Source organism: Sceloporus undulatus, chromosome 7 (assembly GCF_019175285.1).
Source record: "Sceloporus undulatus isolate JIND9_A2432 ecotype Alabama chromosome 7, SceUnd_v1.1, whole genome shotgun sequence".
In the NCBI taxonomy this organism is placed as follows: Eukaryota; Metazoa; Chordata; class Lepidosauria; order Squamata; family Phrynosomatidae; genus Sceloporus; species Sceloporus undulatus.
This window is the reverse complement of record NC_056528.1, coordinates 44,304,794-44,326,212: the sequence shown is the minus strand read 5'-3', so window position 1 is coordinate 44,326,212 and position 21,419 is coordinate 44,304,794. Positions and strand designations below refer to the sequence as shown.

Below are 21,419 nucleotides of genomic sequence, written 5' to 3'. Positions count from 1 at the left end.
CCTTAGTAGTTGTTCCAGGTCTGTGATGTTTTCTACTAGTATTATGATGTCTGCATATCTTAGATTGTTGATATTCCATCCTCCTATCTTCACTCCTCCACCTTCTGTGTCTAAGCCTGTTTTTCTTATGATATTTTCTGCATATGAGTTGAACAGAAAGGGTGAAAGGATGCAGCCTTGCCTGAGCCCTTTACCAATTGGGAACCATTCTGTTTCTCCATATTCTGTTCTAACAGTAGCCTTGTTGTCCTAAATACAGATTTCTCACCAGGACTATCAGATGTGGTGGCACTCCCATGTCTTTAAGAGCGTTCTATAGCTTTTAATGATCTATGCAGTTAAAGGCTTTGCTATAGTCTATAAAACACATGCTGATTTTCTTTTGGAGTTTCTTGGTGTGCTCCATTAGCCATCATATGTTTGCAATGTGGTCCCTAGTGCCTCTTCCTTCTCTGGACCCCACTTGAGCCTCTGGGGTTTTTCTCTCCATCTATGGTTGGAGTACGTGTTGCAGCTACTGGGTAGCAATAGTAGTGGTGGGTGACACTAAGGTCACATGAACCATAACTAACCGTTGTTAGTACTGTACACAGGGAGGTAAAGGTGACCCCCTTTGTGACACCTGCTCAGCAAGAAAACCCTAGTATAAGACAAGCCCAAGAAAAACAAAAGGCAGGGCCCAGAACACAAACTACGGAATAGAAAGGAACAACAGGGAAATAAAGATAGATGAGCCAAAGACATAAGAAAACTCAAAAGATGGGAAGTCAAGCAGCAGACACGTTCAGCATCACAAACACTGTCCAAAGTAGCAGCAAGCATATTATAGGGATGTGGAATGTGAGAAGCATGAGTTCGGGAAAACTAAAACTAAAAAAAGAAATGGAGCATGTAAACATTGCAATATTAGGAGTAAGCGAGCTAAAATGGACAGGAATGGGTGACTTCGACTCAGACAACTACACAGAGAAGAAAAGGCAAGAAGAAACAGGGTGGCCTTCATACTAAGGAGAGTCAGATAAAATACAAAATTAGATTGAATCATGTCAATAAGGTTCCACTGAAAACCTATGAATATCACCATAATCCAAGTATATGCGCCAACCACAGAGGCAAAAGAAGAAGAAATTTAGAGGGTCTATGAAGGAGTCCAGGATCTGATCTATATTTGAAAACCTGGGTGCAGAGTTATACTAGTTTGTTAGGAATGAGTCTAAATTTCATTTCAATGTTTTGGTTTTTTTTACATGTATTTACCAAAAATGTGCAAACTGCTTCAGGCATTGAAAGAATGCTAGATAAAAACAAAACCAAATGCTGAATTTGAAAGGCCTGAGATGGGAAGGTGTGGGATTCAACATTTGTCCCCTTTAAACCATAGCAGGTTGAAGGCCTGAAAGTCACCCCAAAAACTAACCCAGTTGTATCTTACATCACTTCTGTTGTGATTTCAGAGTGAGAATGTGCACTTGAATAGTGCACGCATGTATATTTTCCTCCTTTGTGAGACTTGGTATCCGCCCCCCCCCCCCATGCAACTGTGGTTGATGTTTAAAGTGTCACACTTAATGACATCACCGTGTGACATCACAAGGAGTCATCTTCAGGTCTTGGACGTCGGGCTCAAAATCTCAGCACCTGGAATAATTTGAATCCCTGTGTAGCTGACCATATTGTAGTAATACTGAGTTAAATAGCCACTGCTTTTTCCAAAAGACTCCTTTTCTTTAACAGCTATGTGGCACACATGTTTTCTTTGTTATGGGAACAGATGTACCTACTGGATTTATGTAATGCAGATGTGGAAGAGTTTGGTTTAATTTTTTTAAACGAATGGATCAAAATTTCTTTTCAAGATAGAAAGAACCTGGGATTATTATTCTTTTAAAAAAACAAATTGAATACAGAACAAACTAACAGACCTGTTTGCCCATCTGTAGTTTAAGCAACTCATCCTGCCATGCGGTGCGCAAATAACTCATTCTCTTCCTTGGCCATTATTTTTCCATTAGGCTGACGCAGCTTCTTTGCTTGGACTTTTGCATGTGTTTTCGATTCTGTACATGCTCCTGTTATTTTCTTGGTTTCTTTCTTGAGCCAACAGCCAAAATTCTGTGGCACATTGAATGTTGTTCCAGTTTTATGGGTTTAATTACATAATTATCCACCGAAACCTGCCATGTTCTAATATATACTTTGCCCTTTTGAAGACACTGGTTATAAAGAGTTAGGAGTACCATCAGTACAAAATATTGCAGCCTTATCCTTGATGGGGGTGGTGGAACAGCTAGGATTTGTCGAGCAATACCCTTCCTTCCTGCTTGCCAAGTGCTGTCAACTGGATGATCTATGAAGCTCTGTTTGCTTGCCAAATTGACTTCAAGAACACAGGATAAGAATACCAAGTCTGAAGGAATCTTCATAGAGATGTCACCCAAATATTCCACTGGTGAAGTTCATATGCACATAAGAAGGATCGGGCCAAAGACGAAACTCAGTCTTGGAGAATCAATGGCCTTCCATATCTTTTTGGACTCAAAACTGCCACCAGCATCAGCAGGCATGGTTAGGGTTGAAGGGAGATGTAACTCAGTAATAACTAGTCCCTTACTGATATGGCTCAGCATCATGTTTCCCTCTGTACCAGTTTGAATCTCCTGGTATTGTCTGATTTTGGAAGTTCAGCAGAGTTGGGCCTGGACTGGTTAATATTGAGCTCACAAGGGAATACCAGAGATCTCCAAGTGGGGCAGGGACTTGGCCCATTTCCCAATCCTACCCAACCTGGAGATCCCTGGTATTCCAGATATTGTTAAATTTCAATTCCCAGCATTGCTCACCATTAACTATACCGGCACGGCCCTTTGGAATGACATCCCATTGTTTGCACATGTTGAGAAACAAGATATCTGTCTGTATCTGGGCACATTTCTCGAAGAGGTTGATAGATTCCCATTTCATTTGACTAAATTTGGTGCTTTCCATAGTGATAGAATTTAAAAATATAGCCGTGTTAGTCTGTAGAATTAATATGTACAGTTGGCCCTCCTTATTCACAGATTTTTTTATCCACAGATTCAAGCATCCATGGCTTGAAAATATTTTTTTTAAAATGTGTAAATTCCAAATAGCAAACTTTGATTTTGCCATTTTATATAAGGCACATCATTTTGCTATGCCATTGTATTTAATGGGACTTGAGCCTTGTATTTAGTCTACACATGTATAAGTAAGACAAAGAAAGAGAGGTCCAAGTTCATCCAGTGAGCTTCAGGGATAGACTTGCACATGTGTCTCCAAGCCTTAGTCCAGGGCTGTAACTACTACATACCATATCTTGACGCTATACTGATGACTGACAAAGAAAGCCATCCCAGATTTATGCCTGCAGTACATCTGTTAAAATTTTGCCAGATCAAAAGAACAAACCAACCAGTCATGAGCCTAATCTCACAGCATCAGTCTCAAGGTTGTGGAAGTCAGTAGAACTAGAGACTAATTTGTTGTACATTCTTAGTTGGGAGGAGTGCAAATTGACATTCAGCCATCCGTCACGCTGAATTCTCTCACCAGGTCTTTTTTGGGCTGCCCTTCTATTCCAGTAAGTATGATGTGAATGTTTGGGGACAGGAGGAACTGGTGACACGGGGCCCAGTTTTCCACTTGACTGCAAAATCCTGTTATCTGTCAGACCCACACCCACCTCTGACTGTCCCTTATGACACATAGCACAGATGGAAATGCAATGGCATCATAGCAAAGGTTGCATTAAGGAGCAAGGGAGCTGGCTTGCTTTATGATGCCCTCTGCAACTCCTAGCAAATCTCAACTCTCCCCACCCAACACCATAACAAGACTTGCAAGAATAGGTAAAGATGGCTCACCAGAGGGAAGGGTGATTGTTTTCTTCATATGTACTATGGGAGTAAAACTGAGAATGTCAGCTTTTAAAAAGGCAAGTTTCTAGTCCTCGTGGTACTATATAAAGTTAAGGTGAAAGCCGACTTGGAGAGTTCAAGGGGCATTTTGGCCCCTTCTTAGACCTTACCACCTTCAACATACCTTGCAATTGTCCCAGTTTGGCAGGGACAGTTCCAGTTAATCCTCTGTCATACCACTTTTCCAGATGATTTTGAAATGTGACGGTTTCTCTTTCCTCTTCCTGTGTTCCCCCTTCATCCTCAGCTTACTTCAGTTAGTGCAAACTGAGTTCAAAGTGTCAAAATAGTTTGAACTCAGTTAACTCGGGAAGCGGGGAGAGGCAAAAATGAATGGCCACAGCCACTCCCAGCTTGTGCATTCTCCCTCATTAATAATATTTATTTATTTATTTGGAATATTTATACCTTCAGCCACAAAGGCTCTCAGAGAGGCTTACAAATTGTGAATATTTGTCATCATAACCACACTTTAGTGTTGTTTGTCCACATGTGTCCTGGTTTTCTTCTCTGAAATTTTGGTGGGTATACGTCAACGGCCTTGACATGTTCCCCAAGCTCCCATTTTATGTAATACCAATACCTTTTTTTTTTTTTTTGCAACCCTCATATTCCTTCCCCTTTATTTATTTTGAGAAGAAAATGGCCCTCAAATAGTGGAGCATCACTCCTGGATCAGCAGTTTAACCCTTCCACTTCTTGCAGAACAGGCCAACTAAAGGATGGTGTGGCACACCAAATTTGGGTTGAGGGCTAAAATTGGCCCCCTGCACCTGCATTTCTTCCAATGAAGATCACAGGTGCAATCCAGGACATGTGTGGCCAAGCAACAGCAGAGAGTGGTTAGGATAGCCAAAATTATTAATGAGGAAGAACACACAACCAGGGAGAGGCTGCAGCAGTTTGCTCTTGCCTGAGCCTACTGGGAAGGGCAAGATTCCATCCCTCCTCTCTTTTCTCCTTGTAGAATTAAACAAGGAGATTATCACACTGACTAAAAACCTGACTGCTCCCCAATGGGATACAGTTGGGTTGCTGATGGGTTCTATCAGGTTTAATTCACTGCCGATGTTGCCAGGCGATTGCAACCCAGCTGCGTCCTGGATACCAGGCATGCTTTGGAGGTCATTCTTTGAAGATGGCATGTTCCCGACTTCTGAAGCGTGCCTGGGACCTGGGATACAGCCAGGTTGTACTCACTTGGTAGCATTGGTGGTGAATTAAGTGTGATGGAACCTGCCAGCAACCTGAAACCTGACTCTATCCCATTGGGGAGCAGTCGGGTTTTTAGTCAGTGTGATAATCCCCTAAGTACAAACTACATTTGCCCTTTGGATTCAGTTTGTATCCAATAAGGATACATCAATCCTTATTGAAGTAAGTTGAGAACAAATGGAAGAGAGAGAAAGTGGGATATGTTAAAGCAGCAGCAAAAGTGGGAGAACGGAAGATTAATTGGGACTGCCCCTCGCAAATTGGGACTATGGTTGCCAGAATGAAAACTGGAGATGGTTCCTACACCTCTAATGGTAATGCAGAAGAGGGGATTTCAGCGCATGTTGCTCATTACCTTGTTGTATGACAAGCAACACCTGCTGAAATTCCTCTTCTGCACAGTCATGCATGGTACAGGAGCCTTCTCTAGTTTTCCCTCTAGTAACCCTGATCAAGGCAGTTGGAAGGTATGTGTCCACTATGATCACGCAACCTGGGGCCTTTTCACACTACAAATTTATGGTGCTATTCGTGGTTGTTTCAGTGAAATCATAAGACTATAATTATAGAGTGTGAAAGGCCTCTGTGAGTCATCCTCATGAAAGGCAGGACAATTTTGACAAGACTATCTTCCTCAAAGGCAGTAAGTAAGGATAAATCAGTTGTCCAGAGATAACATAATAGAAGATGTCCATCATTGTTGCATGCCTTCAAGTCATTTCTGACTTATGATGACCCTAAGGTGACAAAATTTTTTCAGAGAAGGGTTTGCCTTCCTCTGAGGCTCAGAGAATCAGATTTGCCCAAGATGGAAATTCCTAGAGAGATGTTCTCTCACGTAAAGAATGGTGAGTTTTTTTTATTTGGGGTTTTTCCACATTCATGGGGGTCTTTTCCAATCCCCAAACTAGCACAGCCATTGGAGGATTCTGGGAGTAACTTTCCGAATGCTAATGTGTGGTTGCTTCTCAATGAGCAATGCCAGCTTCTGCATTCTTCATCCTCTGCCCGCCTTCCCTTCCTCCACAAACTTCTCCCTCCTGCAACCTCCCCTTTGATCCTTCAGTTCCTGTAACCAGGTTGGGGTGCCAATGCCAATGTGGGTGGCACTGCTCTTAATTACCAGTTCTGCTAATGCCAGACCTTAGCTGTACCCAATACCTAACTGACTGGATCAGATAGGGGCATCGGTTATGGATATTAATACTTCATTTTCCTCCTAGAGAACTTTTCTTAATGTATTTATTTTAGCTCTATGAAACTATTTTGTTCAAATCTTCACCATAATCCCACAGATTTGTAACAAGTTTGCAATGCTATCTGATTCTTATTTAAATTGCAAAAGCCAGCGCCTGAGTCTGGATCTTCTGCATGCAGGATATATGGCAGGGGTGGCAAATTGGATTGGCCCAGGGCACACCCTTAAACACACCAAAAGACCAGGGAAGAATGATAATTCAGTGCCCTTCCAGGGTCTGTGTGATGTTCAGTAGTACTTAAAGTATCTGATGTGAGGGACTAGTAGGGTCACTATGTAGCTTTCTGTCAGATGCTGAGACTCAGACTAACCTTCCTTGCAGGGTTATGTTAAGGATAAAATGGAGATGAGGAGCTGGAGCATCACGTAAGCCACTTTGAGTTCATTGGAGGGAGGGAGGGGAAAGGATGTGTATAAATAAAATAACAATAAAATGTCTGAGTGTGGTTGGGTGGGTTGTTACTATACCGGTAGTAGCTGCTGGACTTTGATCACATTCCTCACTGCCATTCCCTTCTCCTTTCGTGTCATGCCTTTTTTTATATTGTAAGCCTGAGGACAGGGAACTGTCTTATTAACAATTTGTAAGTCACTCTGGCAGAAGAGTGGAGTATAAATACTATGAATGAATGAATGAATGAATGAATGAATGAATGAATACTATTAGCCAGTCCGTAGCTGTTACTTTCTTGCTCATGCTGTTATGGCACAAGGATACTGCCATCAGTATTATGATTTTTTCAATTCAGTTTATGAAGCCCAGGTTGATGAAGCCCATAATTCTAAAGTAAAAACATAACTTGGCAATAGTGCAGCAATGCCAGAGTTGATGTGGCTCCAGGAAATCTGGTCCTGGGGAAGGCGGTTTTCTCTTTGGCACATCAGGCAATGTCAGATGTTGGGGTGCCACCTTCCTGAACCCTTGGCTTTGAGTTACTGCTTGAACTGGCAATATTACCTTCTTCTGAGGTGCTGAGTTTGGGTACTGCAGCATGAATTTGGGTTTGGATGTGTCAGTGCAACACATAATGAAGCTGCCACTATTACTGTGACTGTGAGCAATGGGAGATGTGGCAGGAGGGGTAGAGATGTAGAGATTTGCAAGCTGTTTCTCTTTCTGATACTGTGCCCGTTTTTCATTGCACACTTGTGAAGGCAGTGAAGAAGGCCCACCTTGCTGTCTCTGTTGTATTCTCAAATAGATAGCCAGCAGAACATTTCATAGTGGCGTGGTGATCACAAATAATGTGATGAATTTGTCAAGCATTTGGCAGAGAAGATCACTTACATCCACAGCTATTTTGACACCAAAGTGGAAATAAGTTCTGTTTAGGTATCTGATGCACCGTCTGATCCAGTGTTGTGGGAACAGTTTCCATTGGCGCAGCCGCAGAAAACAGAGAAGATGTTTTCAGCAACACGACCAACCACATAGACTCTTGATCTTTGTCCACTTATACTGTATCTTGGTCTTTACATTCAGAAACTGGGGAGAGAGCCACTTGTTGAACTGTAGCATAGTGAGGTTGCAATAAGGAGAAGGACCTTCTCTGTTGTGGAACACCTATCCATATGGAAAGGTCTCTCCACTGAGATTAGACTGTGTCCCCAGTATTGCCTCCTTAGGTTTATATAGCCTTTTACCTGGTCATTTTCCTAACTGTTAACTCAATGATTTAGTATTGAATTTTAATACATGGATTTGATGGATTTTAGTGTTTTTGTTATTTTATTCTTTTAGCTTCAAGATTTATTGTATCTGAAGTATTATTATTATTATTATTATTATTATTATTATTATTATTACCATCTGCTTCAAAAATTAAGTGAAAAGACATAGTAGTAGTTCCTCCTGATTCACAGGGGATCTGTTCCACACACACACACACACCCCGTGAATCAGAAAAATTGCAGATTTCAAAGGCCATTGGTTAAAATGGGCATGCACTCCTGTGTGTGGCGCTGTGCGTGCCTCAGGCAGGTGCGCCATTTTGTCCCTCCCCACTTGCCATCCACAAAGGAGCAAGACTGTGGATTCCAAGTCCACAAACAGGGAAGGACATGTGCATTTTGAAATAAATAAATACTGTGACCAAAACACTTGATCAACCAATATCCTTCACAAAACCCAAAACCTCAAGACTGGAAGCAGCAGTGAACTGGCTGAACCAACAGCAAAGTGTGGCAAGTGGGGTAGTTGAGCAGAATTTAAATGCTATGAAGTACTGTAGTAGGCCACCCAGCATTCATATCTCCTGGAGGGTTGTATCTTAACTCCTTCTGTAGGGTGGCATCTTGCTCATAGCCAAAGAGGAGGAAATGCATCATCAGGAAACAGGACAGACATCTGCACATCATTTGAAAATGCCAGTTTGTATTTATGGATGTTAATTTGGAAATAATTGCTGTAATTTTAGTAGAAATGTAACACATTTCACCACAGTGGGGAAGACTATGATAGATGATCTGTGTGTTTGCTCAGTCCGCTGTCCAGGTGCTGCTAAGTGCTGGCAGGCCTCTTTAAGACTCCTATTCCTTATTATGTTTCTTCCTCTTTAAACTGGACTTGTATTGACCTTACATTCCAGGTCTCTTGGACCGGTGAGCCCTTTGAATGTTGGAGTGTAGTATAGGAACCAATACCTGTTTTATGCAAATTGTTTTCCTCTTTTCTGAAGCTATATTTCATCTCTTCTTTGTGATGCACAGGGACCTATCCTATCAGACTTGAATAAGCAGTCAATGGTGAGAGGGATAGTGGTTGGAGAAGCAAAATACTGCCAGTTTCTGTCCATAATGTAGATACACCTTAAAGGCTTTATCATTCCATGCCTCTTGGAAAATTCCAATTTAAATTTTCCTGTTGCCTAGATATTTTAATTGGTAGGATTTTAAAATATACATTAGTGGTTTGGTTTGGAATGACTGATGGTGGTGGTTTATTTTGTTTAGTATTACTTGTTTAGACTACATCTTCCATAACTCCCAAACAACATGAGGCATCACCTTTGGCACTCCATATCTTCCTTCCTTGAGGCTACATTGTTTTTGCAGTCTTCAGCATTGTTGGCCAAAGGATGGGCTTTCATTCAGGTCCACTAGGGAAGCATAAGACTGTTCCAACTACTGCTGAGCCTGCATTTGACATTTGGGCTTCTTCCAATCCTCTCTCCTTTAACTTATGCTGCTGTTCATTTGTTATGCATTGAGTTGGTGAATTATGTGCCTGTACTTTAATGCTGCCACCTGAACTTCAGCTGTTTTGCCTGGGGATGGATCTGGTATCAGAGGTAGGCAGTCAGGCCTGAATGCCCATCCCTCCCAGTTGGGGGTCCCCTTAAAAGAACTTGAAGTGTAGGCAACAAGGGTCAGCTAAAGGGTCAGTAGCCTTCCCTTACTCTCAGGTGAAGGGGAGCTCTGCAGTAGTTATCACCCACATAGCATCCTTTTTCTGTGGTTCCAAGGTGTTTCTAGAAGGTGGGTAGGAACTGGGGACACTGGTCAATAGCTGAGACAGCTAAAGCAGGATCCTGGCCCATGAGAGGCCAGATTTCCACAGCTGCTGTGTCCTGTTAATTTCCAACCTAAAATGTGGTTTCTATGTGTCAGTATTGAGTGACCCATTCCAGTTTCACTGCTGAGACCACAATGTCATAACAGCCATGTGCATTGACATATTTTGAGCATACATTACCCTCGATTGCCATTCAGTATAGGGGCATAATGCAAACAGAAAGTATTAGAATAACACTGGGTGGGGGGGGTAATTCTGTGTTTTCCCTTCTTCTATTATGAGGAGAAAACACATAAGAATTATCTCCAAAAGTTTTATTCTAATCCTTTGTGCTTGCATTATGCCCCTATACTGAACAACAACAGAGGGCAATGTATGCTCCAAAGAGGCCAATGCACATGGCTGCTACCCAGTAATGCAACTGTATGTGCTTCCATCACTGTCTGCTGAATAAGACCATTGTGCATTGTTTGTAAAAGTCACACCTCTCCCATTGCACAGGTGACACCTGGCTGTGCCACTAACAGGATGCTGCTTAATGTCAGAAAAGCAAACTAAGCTAGCAACCTTTTCAGCAAAACAAAGCTGAGAACTAGATCCATTGAAAGTCTGTCCTGGCTCTCCAAATAGGAATTAGACACTTTGAGATTGCCTTGTGTTAAGTGGTGAGGATAGGATCTCTGGACACTAGAATGTGGAGGCTTTTCACACTTCAACTGCCCTGAATAACTGATCAGAGCATAGCAAATATATATTTGCTACTCCATATCTTTCTTCCTTGAAGCCACATTGTTTTTGCATTGTTACAGCAAATATAGATTTGCTACTTAAGTCTGAAAGCTTAAAAATGTTAGTATTGATATACATGATGTACATTCAGACTTAATCGGCAGCTACCTCCATCCCTCATGTATTTGCACAAGGGCAAACTATGGCTGACATCACTGATCCCAATTCTTGGGATTTAGATTTTTTTCCACTTTAAACTGGTTTTAGACTGGACTGTCCTCCAAATGGAAGAAGGCTGGAAAATCTGCACCCTTCCCAAAGATGTTAGACTCTAATTCCCAGCAGCCTGATCATTGTTGAGAGATGATGTGAACTGCAAGGGTTACAGTTTTCTACCCCTCTAATAAAGAATGCCTGATAACTGAGTACTGTCCTTTGTAAAGTAGGATACATGGTCGCCCTATCTTTAAATCAAACTTATTAGCCTCCTTTGATTCCAGGTGCTGAAAGCAACTCCCATCATTCCTAAACATTGACCATGCTGTGGGGAGGGGCACATGGGAGCAGGAGTACTCCAACATCTTAAGGACCACATGTTCCCTACCTTTGGTTTAGGGCCCCACATTAGTTCTGTTAGTTAGGTGGAAAGGCTACATTGAGAAATATACATTGCATGCTGAGTTTAAATGCTTTTGAGATTATAATAGCATGGCTGTAAGAAACTGTGTAAGTTTGCAATATATACAGGAGATTTTTATATATAGTTCTTTCCCCATAATCTCTCTTTGGCTTACTTTGGCTGCTGGTTATGCACATCTCCTCATATATGTAGTTGTTAGAGCTATCTAACAGGCTATCACTAAAGAGAAACCCGCTCTAGGTGGGATGCTGAATTCAGCATATCTACCACCTGCAGGTACTAGAGCTCCAGTGTGCAGAGGAGGCCTCCTGATTCAGCAGTTTAAGAGAAATGTATTTTGCTATAAGGGGTGAGCAGTTTGCTGACTTTTTCCAGCTTTAACAGTCTTGCCAGAAGCAAAGACCAGCCCCCTCCAACGCACTGCCTCATAATAAGCAAGCAGTGCAACCTGATTTAGTGATGGTGAGATAAAACGGGTAATTCAAAAAGTTGGTGTTTGTTTTTTCCAACCACAGCTCCCAGAATCTGTTAAAGGACTTGACTCTTTGCAGACAAAGACAGAAGGAAATACAAATAGGTTTGCTGGAGATGCAGAAGATTGCTGTAGAGTGTGCTTTGGTTTTTTCTTTGTTCACCTGCAAGGTAACAGATGCCCAGGGGCAGGTTGACCACTGAGACTTGGAAGAGATTTCTCCAAGTGGGCCAGCACTGGTGCTTTCTTGTCCTATTTAACAATGCACCATTCTAACATCATTCTGGCTTTCTTCTGTTTGGGGCTTCTTTTCACAACAGTTCATCCCCATTCTATGCTTGGTCTTGGTTTGGGGTCACTCTTACTTTTTTCCCACCTAAGTCTTGCAGATCTTGGGATTCCCTCAAGCTTGCTGACATCCCCTTCTTGTCTGTAGATGGTATTGTTTTTGCTATACAAGGGTCCATGGTGTGCAAATGAGCTTGTTGTTAGCATGTATAGAAGGAGTAATGAGCCACTTCCACTTGCTCTAAGGGCTTTGCAGCACAAGCCCTGTTCTTGCCACTGTGATTTAAGGGGTTTTTAAAATTAAAAATAGGAATAAAAAGAGGTATTCAGCCTACTTGAGAATAGCAAGGGGGAGAGGGGATGGGGTGAGAAAGGGATACTGACCCCACATTACTGCTAATAACTCAACTGCCTTGGCAGTGATGTTTCGTACCTAGGGACCAGTGGCATCACCCCAGGCAGTGACACCACTGCTAAGGATTAGCTCAAATGTGAGGTCATTGACAGGTCTTCCCCACCAATGAAAAGGGATGCCTTAACCACTCTTGGGGAATGCAGCAAGTACACATCAGAGGTGGTACTGTGCAATAAGTACAGTCGGACCTCTGTATCCATGGCTTGCCATCTGCAGACGGCAAGTCCTGTTGTCCCCAATGGTCACGAGTGCATCTGGCCATGCCACCATTATGAAGAATAGTACTTGAGGTCCTGCATTTTTATTTATTTTTTTGTATCTGGGAGTGGGGTCAGTCCAGAACAGATCCCTGTGGATACGGAGGTCCGACTATATCACCAAAGCTGCTTAAAAGCCACATGTAATAATCTCCTCAGCAAGTAATGTTATTTTTGGCTTCCGCCAATCCACCCCTTGACATATTGGTTCTGCCTTATATACATTTTTGTACTGGCTTGTTTCCTTATCACAATGCAATCTTCTCCATGGAAGATTTCACTGAAACTGCAACAAACTGGTGTTGGCAGATGTGTGATTAGGAAAGTGGTTTCTATTTCAAGCCTGTAAACTTCCCTTGATCCTAAGGTGTTTGTTTTAGCAAGGGCACCGATTATGCATGGTTCGGATCCCCACCCGGCTCTCTCAAATGCTCTAGTTCCCATAGCAGCAAACTAAAAAATATTAGAAATGGAGTCTTTGGGCACACCCTCCAGTATATCAGAAGTGAAAACAGAGAAAGGTCTGTAACAACCCAGTACTCATAGCAAGGACTGTAGGACTTTACTAAGTCTACCTATACTAAGTGGCACAGAGAGCTGAACAGACATTTTTCAGAAAAGAATATTGCATGAAATTCTTTAAGCATGGGTTCAACCAGCTCACTTTTTGGGACTACAACTCCTAGATTATTTTCTGAGCTCTGTATTTACTCTTAACAAAGCAAATGCCTCTGAAATATAGCAATTGACCAGAGGTCAGCTAGTAAGCTTTGTGGCTGAAGTTACTTTGGATTTGAACTGTGGTCTCCTCACTCTCAGCTTGAGCTTCACAGTCTCTCCATCAGCTCTACCTTCTTTCTGAAAAGGATGTTTGTGCCTATAAAGTGTTGGAAAGAAACTGTCAAGAAAGGAAATAAATTGGATTGCAACTACTTGGTGATTTACAGTTGGAAATATCCGAGTGCAGGGAGGAGCTGCTTGTTATTCCTCAAAATCATACCTAACAAGTGCCTCTGACATGCCCAGATTTGCATGAATTTGCAAAGCCAGAAATTCCAGTGCAGCCTGAGTGTCTGGGATGAGCTATTCCAAGTTCAAGTGAAAAAATCAAGCCTGTTGATGAGAGTCTTAGCCCTAGTCAGTGAACATTTTCAAGATGCAGAACTGGAAGGCTCTTCTACCTTGCCATGGAACGGAGTGTTAGGACTTAAAAAGGTACTTTTTAGACCATTCTCAGAATCCTCCAAGACAGGAAGAAATGGTTTAACTGTTTAATCCCAATGTTTTAAATGCACCTTTAGAACATGGTAGCACAGGTCCTTATGGCAGTAACTCATCTCTCCGCAGAGGAAATCTTGATGAATTGTGGTTATAATTGTTATAAGTGGAACCTGTAACAAGTTGCTGCAGTACAAAGAGTTTCTCGTTGGGATTCCATACGCTCCATGCCATCCCATTTCTCAGTTTTCTCCCACCAACATTAACATTCTTCATTGTTGTTGTGTGCCGTCAAGTAATTTGCAATCTATGGCAAACCTAAGGCCATCAAGGGGTTTTCTTGGCAATATTGTCTCTTTCCAGAGAGCTGGGTTCAATTCCCAGCTTGGCCAAGAAAACCCAATGGGAAACCTTGGGCAAGTCACACTCTCTCAGACTCAGTGGAAGGCAAATGCAAACCTCTTCTGAACAAGAAAACCCCATGATAGGTTCACCTTAGGGTTGCCATAAGTCAGAAACAACTTGAAGGTGCAGACCAACAACACAACCGTCATACTTGTTTGTGCGTCGTTGGCTATGCTATTGTGCAAGGAGTAATTATTTCAGTTAGCACAGAGTGCGGTGAAAGAATTGCAATTGTTGCCAGGTGTCTTTTGTACTGTGCCAGAACCATAAACAACTGGCAAAGTGGCATAGACGCTGAACAATCAAACTCACTCTCATGTGGGAGATGTGAGATGAACTGAGAAAAGAAATGTGTAGCATAAGCTTTTGTAGACACCACTCCACTTCATCAGATACATGCATGAATTAGTTGAGTAGGGCTCACCCTTTAAAATAAACTAGGTAAGTTGGCCTTGCTCAGAACCCATTCCTGCATCTCTTAGCCCAGTGAAATTCAAAATGATGGTCCATGGACCAGTGATGGTCTATCGGATGCCAGCCCCGGCAGGTTTATAGGAAAGGAAAAAGCAATTGTATGTAAACAAAGGGCACAGATATGGAATTTCCAGCCCTCAATGGGTTTTTTGCAGGAAGAGTCTATTGTTATTGTTAATGGTGTATTTTTGCAGTCCGCCAAGGTTTTCTTGAGTCTGCTCATGCCTCATTCTTATACAAGGATACTTGTGTTGTTTTGAATATATAAGCAACAACACTTAGGAGATTACCACATGAAGATGCTCTAGTACTGTATTTGTGTAATTTCATTAATGTTATTACAACGGTAGCAATAACGCTATAAAACACTTATTGCTGCGTTACCTTTTAATAGCACAGTAGTCCTTGCTTTGTGCCAAATGCTTCTGGTCTCGGTTATGGAAAAACATATATTATCTCAGCCTCTACCCCTTTTTTCTCCTGCTTCGTGCGTACATTTTTGTGTTTGTTTCTCAAATCTCACAATGAAGAGATCAGACCAGTAATGTTGACATTCTTTGGGCAATTCATTTCTGATGTTTGAGGGTTCTAGAGTTCTCTGTTGCTGCTTTGATTTTTAGAATTGGTGGCTCTATAGATAGCGACATGCTCCAACATCAGTGGCTTCTGTGAAAATCTTCTTCACTAAACTGGAAGCTTTGTGACATAACAGAAACAGGGAGAATGTTTCATGACACACCCACTTGCACAACGTCAACCTTGCAAACACACTACTATGGCTCTACTTAGCAATTTGCACTTGCACCATCGCTTTAATGCAAAATTGTGCAATCATAACAATAGGAAAATTGTCAGCAACAGATGAGTGCCGACGTCGTGCAAAAAGGGAAGGATTCCACTCCAGTTCTATCACTAGCAGCTTGTGTGGTAATGTCCTCAGAGTTCAACTGAAGCTACAATATGGTGCAACGATAGGTTTTGACTGCAAGAAATAAATGAAGCTTAAATAAGAACCCATGCAAATCAGCCCTCATCCTGGCTCCTTCATATTAAAGGAGATCATCCATTGGCTATTCTGGCCCTAGGCCCTTTAATACCTTAAATGTTTGTTTGCAATGCAGTGCAATTTAATATCTTTATCCTCCTCTTCCCATAAAAGCAAACAAAGTGGCTATTTAAAACAGGTCATACTTGGAACATTCAGTAGACAATAAAACAATTTAATGACAACTACTAAATGGAACAGTAGCAAAAACAAAAGGGAGAAAAAACAGGAGAAGCAGCATCAATGAACACAAGAAAACAAGGACTGAAGGACAGAATAGTTTTCATATGAAGCCGAATAAGGTGGTACACGCCAGAGTTGTAGTGAGACAATTTTCATGAGAGGAGGGTTTGGGCATCAGTTAATATTAAGGAGATTTTATAGATTATAATAGAAATAACCTCATGTAAAGGCAATTTAATTAGAAAGATGGTTGTGAAGCTCCAAAAAGCAATTTTACAGTATTTTTCCCATGCAAAATAGTTGTGTGAACTAAACAACAGTGAATGTATGCATACTGTATATTTTGCAATAAATGGCTATTGTGAAAATCATTCTGCTGTAATGATTTGGAAAGTTAATAAAGTCTAATGCTCTGTGACTTCTCTGCAAACGTGTGGAGAAACTGATGAATCACTAAACACCAAAATAGTGTCAGGACATGGTTAAAGTTAAAAATGAATCTGCATATATACTTGTAGATGCATTCAAAGTGAGACCTACACCATAGAAAGAATACATACATGGAAAGGCTTATTTGTACATATATAATGGTTTAGCAAGTTTGTGAAGGGTTAGTGTTGGGGTTTTGCAGGATTTCTACTATATCCTTTCCTAAACTGTATTTATAAATGCTCAGCTGAGGTTTTAAATTACTGTAATGCTAGAAATTCAGGGATTGAAGAAAAATTGCATTGGGGGCAAAAACTCCTATTTGGGGACGTTGCCTTAATTCTCCTCCTGGTATGTGCCATGTTAGCATCTCTCCGCAGAACTAACTCTAAGGCAAATTTGTCAAGGGTTTTCCTGGCAACATTTGTTCAGAGGGCATTTGCTTTTGCCTTCCTCTGTGGCTGAGAGAGTGTGACTTGCCCATGACCACCCAATGGGTTTCCATGGCTGAGAGGAGATTCAGAGCCTGGTCTACAGATTCATTGGCCTGTTACAGACAGCCAAAATAAAACTGCTTCGAGTCACAGTGGAGGTATGGTGTTTCAATGATGCATGCATCCTAAGAGTCCCGAAGTCGCACCAAAGCCACACTTCAGCCCTAAGGACTGGAGCGTGGCTTTGATGTGGCTTCTGGACTCTTAGGACGCATGCATCATTGAAACACCATACCTCCACTGTGACTCGAAGCAGCTTTATTTTGGCTGTCTGTAACAGGCCATAGTCATAGCTCAAACCACAACACCACACTATGGTTTACACAACAACAATTACAACCAACAATATAAAGCCAATGGATCAAATCCAGTGGATAAAAGGGGACAGTATTTAAAAATTATATAAATGTGAAATAAATTCAAAGAGAAAAACAGTGCAGTGAAATGAAAAAGGTCTTTAATTCTCTCCAAAAGGATGTGTTTTGGGCATGGGAAAATTCAATGGAAGGGTCCTACATGATCCAGCAGTGATCCTTTCTGAAAAGAAGAATTTTGATGGCACTTCTGCATTTATAACCTTGATTTTATTCTTTCCTCCCCAGTTACGTCACCTAGAGCAAAAAACTGGAAGCTGAAACACAAACAGACCAAGAGGAACCATGTTGTCCCTTAGTGCCGCAAAAGGTAAATGAAAACTTCCTGAGCATTTTTATCCCGTCCAAGCAAAGTTTTAAGTATTGACTTACAAAGCATACTTCACTTTGAACCGTGTAAAACTAGTTTGCTCTCAAGTCAGCAGAGGAGGAGAAAGGAGAGGAGTGCAACCTCTCCTGTTTCGGGTGTTGTTGTTGTTGTTGTTGTTGTTGTTGTTGTGTGTCTTCAAGATACACACGTAAACCATTGTAGAAGTTCACAGAGACTCCAAGATGGGAAAACAGATCTTGGAAGTTTTGATTTGAAAATGTCTTTGTTTGTTTTATTTCCTACCTTTCTCCTGGCATGGGACCCAAGTGAATACCAATGAACACTAAAACCGTATTTGATACAAAAGCTAAAAAAGATATATTATCAGTTCTAGGAAAAATACTAAATTACAACACATTAAAACATAGTAAAAGAATCAAAGCATAATATGCCCCAGATAAAAGCCAAAGACTTGCCTAAATTCAAAAAGTCTTTGCTTGCTGTTAAGAATTTAACATTTGCCTAATGTTAAATGTTAAATACTGGGAAATTAATTCAATAGCATAAACAATAATAATTGAATTCATTTAATTTGGCAAGTTATCATTGATGAATATGTTGGTTAAAATGCCAGCTTTGGGCCAGGCCTTGGGATTTACAGAGTTCACTGTTGAATCTCCTTCAAAAAGGGCTGCATCTGCACATCCACACTGCAGAAATAATCCAGACTGACACCACTTTAGCTTCCATGGCTCAGTACCATGGAATTCTGGGAAGTGTAGTTTTGTGGGATCTTTAGCCTTCTCTGCCAAAGAGCTATGGTACCACAACAAACTACAGTTCACAGAATTCCATGGCATTGAGACATGGCCATTAAAGTAGTGTCAGCTTGGATTATTTCTGCAGTGCAGATGCAGCCAAGGTCTCTTTTTGTCATTTTGAAGTTGTCTTCCTGCAATGTATAATTTTTCCCAACTGGACTAAAAAGCTCATAATGAGATTGTACAACTGAATCGCTGCATCGTTTCTTCCTGTGTAGTCGCAGTCAAGAAGCATGGTCTGCAAAGATCAGTGGAAGAGCACTGGTTTTCCGCACAGAAACCAGGGATCCCAGATGCAGTCTGTAGCATCTGCAGTTCTGATGATCAAGTATCAACAAGCCCACTCATCTCTGCACCCATCTTACATTAAGTGTATAATTAAAACAGGGTGGGTCAGAAGAATGAAGAGAGGGAAGGTAAATAGCAGAATGGGAAGAGTGGAGGTGGGGAAGCCAAGAGAGAGAAAAATAAGGGATAGTTTTAAGGAAAACCTTTCACATAAGTATCCAAGAACCTAGTGCTGAATAATACACTAAAGAATTGCAAAGATGTTCATTACTGTTCATCTCAAATAATATCATAATGTATGTTATATAACAGATATCAGTCCAGTATAGAATTATGGAAGAAGGTTAGTGAACAGAGTGCTCCCTGCAAAAGACTCCAAGTATTTTTCTTTCATCCATGCACCAAGTAGGGTGGGGTATACAACTGAGCACAAAACTTAGAATCGTACAAGCCGTCGTATTCCCTATTAGCATGTATGGATGTGAAAGCTGGACAGTTAAGAAAGAAGATGGAAGAAAATCAATGCATTTGAGATGTGGTGCTGGAGAAGAGTGCTGAGGATCCCACGGACAGCAAAAAGGACAAACAAATGGGGCCTAGAGCAGATCAAGCTGGAAGCCTCCCCCGAAGTCAAGATGACCAAATTGAGGCTGTCGTACTTCGGACACATCGTGAGAAGGAAGGACTCATTGGAAAAGACAATAATGCTGGGAAAGGTGGAGGGATGCTAGATGCATGGGCTCTATGAAGGAGGTTATGGGTTTTATGGGGTTGCAGGAATTAAGCAGAGCAGTGGAGGACAGGGGGTCTTGGAGATGTCTCATCCATAGGGTCAGCATGAGTTGAGATCCACTTGAGGGCAGTTAACAAGAACAAATGGAGGACAATCTTTTGATTTAAAAGCCCTTTCTGAAAGGGCACCCAAAATACTGCATAATCTTGTATATTAAACCACATTATACACTAGAATCCAGTCTAAAACATAAACTGTCCAAATTTCTTTGTTGTACCTTCATTAGATGGTGTTATCCTACCCAGTGAGGAAGACCGGAAGAGGATCATCACTCAGATGAAAGTGCGGACAACACTGAAAGGGGATAAGAGCTGGATCCAGCAGAAATCAGACTCTGAAGATGAATGGAATCACAGCCCATTGTGAGTATAGACATCCACCTGCCCTTTCTGTGGGGTGTCTTAAATTGTGATTTCCATTTGTTTTCCTTGTACTTTGATTTTAATGTTACTTCAGTGCTACTTTTCAATACAAAGGTGTGATATAGTGTCTGTGTCTGTGGTACATTGATTTAAGGTTTCGCTGAAGGCTTTACTTTTTTAGATAAGTATTTCCTGATTGATAAATTCCAGCCGCAGTTGTATCATTGCTTTGACATTTATTGCAACTTATGGCATTTTGTTGTTTTAATATACTGCACACTGCTATGAAATACTTGATATGGAGTGGTTTATAAATGCTATGAAGAAATAAAAACCTTGAAGATTTGTGACTTCATTCATGCTGTAGTTTCTCCACAAACACAAGTTGTAACTATAAATGTAAATATCAAGTTTAGTCCAAAGCTGTTCTTTTGTTTGCTGTTCCAGATAAAAACAAAAATTTTCTGGGGGGACGATCCAAAGTAGTTAACAAATTGGACCCCAAACTTTACTATGATCTGTGCTAGGATCATAGAATTGGAAGACACCACAAGGGCCATCCAATCCAACCCCCTTCCATGCAAGAATGCACAACCAAAGCACTCCCAACAGATGGCTATTGGTTTAAAAACCTCCAAAGAAGGAGTCTCCATCATTCTCCGAGGGAATGTGTTTCACTGTCAAACAGCTCTTACTGTCAGGAAATTATTCCTAATGCTTAGGTGGAATCTCTTTGCTTGTAGTTTGAATCCATGTTTTGGTACCATTAGATAACACACTACGGCTAAGAAACTGTGTTAGGCTTTAGCTGCCCCAAGCAGATGTCAAGCCCCAAGATGGGCTGCTGTTGCTGCTTACTGGTGCGAGGGGAAGGGTGGAAGGAAAGCCAATTCTAGCTATGAAGTAGCAGCTGGACTCAGCTTGGAGGAAGGAGGAGAGGCAAGGATTGCATGCATGGATGGAGTGTACCCTCCTTTTCCTTCCCCTAGCAGCCCAGATCAGCCATTATCTTCATGATCTGAATTGCTTTCCCCCTTCCCCTTCCCACCAGTAAGAAGCAGAAGCCTCTCTCAAGGCTTAACAGCAGTCTCAGAGGAGAGCTAGAAAGATGCGGAGGTGCATGGGCAGGACACAACATAGGTTAATAGAATAATCCCCTGTGCCTCATCCAGGATGGGACAGATGGAGACAAGAGCCAGACTTAAGCACATGTCACTGGCAAGAGGCTGATTCGAATTTGTTCACTCTGTGATCAAGTAGCTACATTTCTGTAGCATGAGAGACAAACACTTTGGAATCTACTCTGGATGTGTTTATGTAGTTCATGCTAGTTCTCATCAGATCGGATGCATTGAAGTGCATTGATTTTGTATTTTTAAAAAGTTTATAGTCTCTTAATATACTTAATAATTTTGTGATTTCAAACTTAACTGATCATCAACTTGGTTGGATCTTGCATGCCCTTCTTAAACTTAGACTTACATTCCTAAGGAGGAG

General features: G+C 41.4%; 1 protein-coding gene across 3 annotated transcripts in view; it reads left to right on the top strand.

Moving 5' to 3' along the window:
* Positions 1-21,419, top strand: part of ZNF185 (zinc finger protein 185 with LIM domain) — a 70,705-nt gene that overhangs the window by 2,053 nt on the left and 47,233 nt on the right. For all 3 annotated transcript variants that reach the window (XM_042480449.1, XM_042480450.1, XM_042480448.1), the window contains exons 2-3: positions 17,577-17,658; positions 19,787-19,922. In XM_042480449.1, coding sequence (XP_042336383.1) covers positions 17,634-17,658; positions 19,787-19,922 — 161 coding nt within the window. In that variant the 5' untranslated portion in view covers positions 17,577-17,633. The remainder of the gene's footprint in view (positions 1-17,576; positions 17,659-19,786; positions 19,923-21,419) is intronic.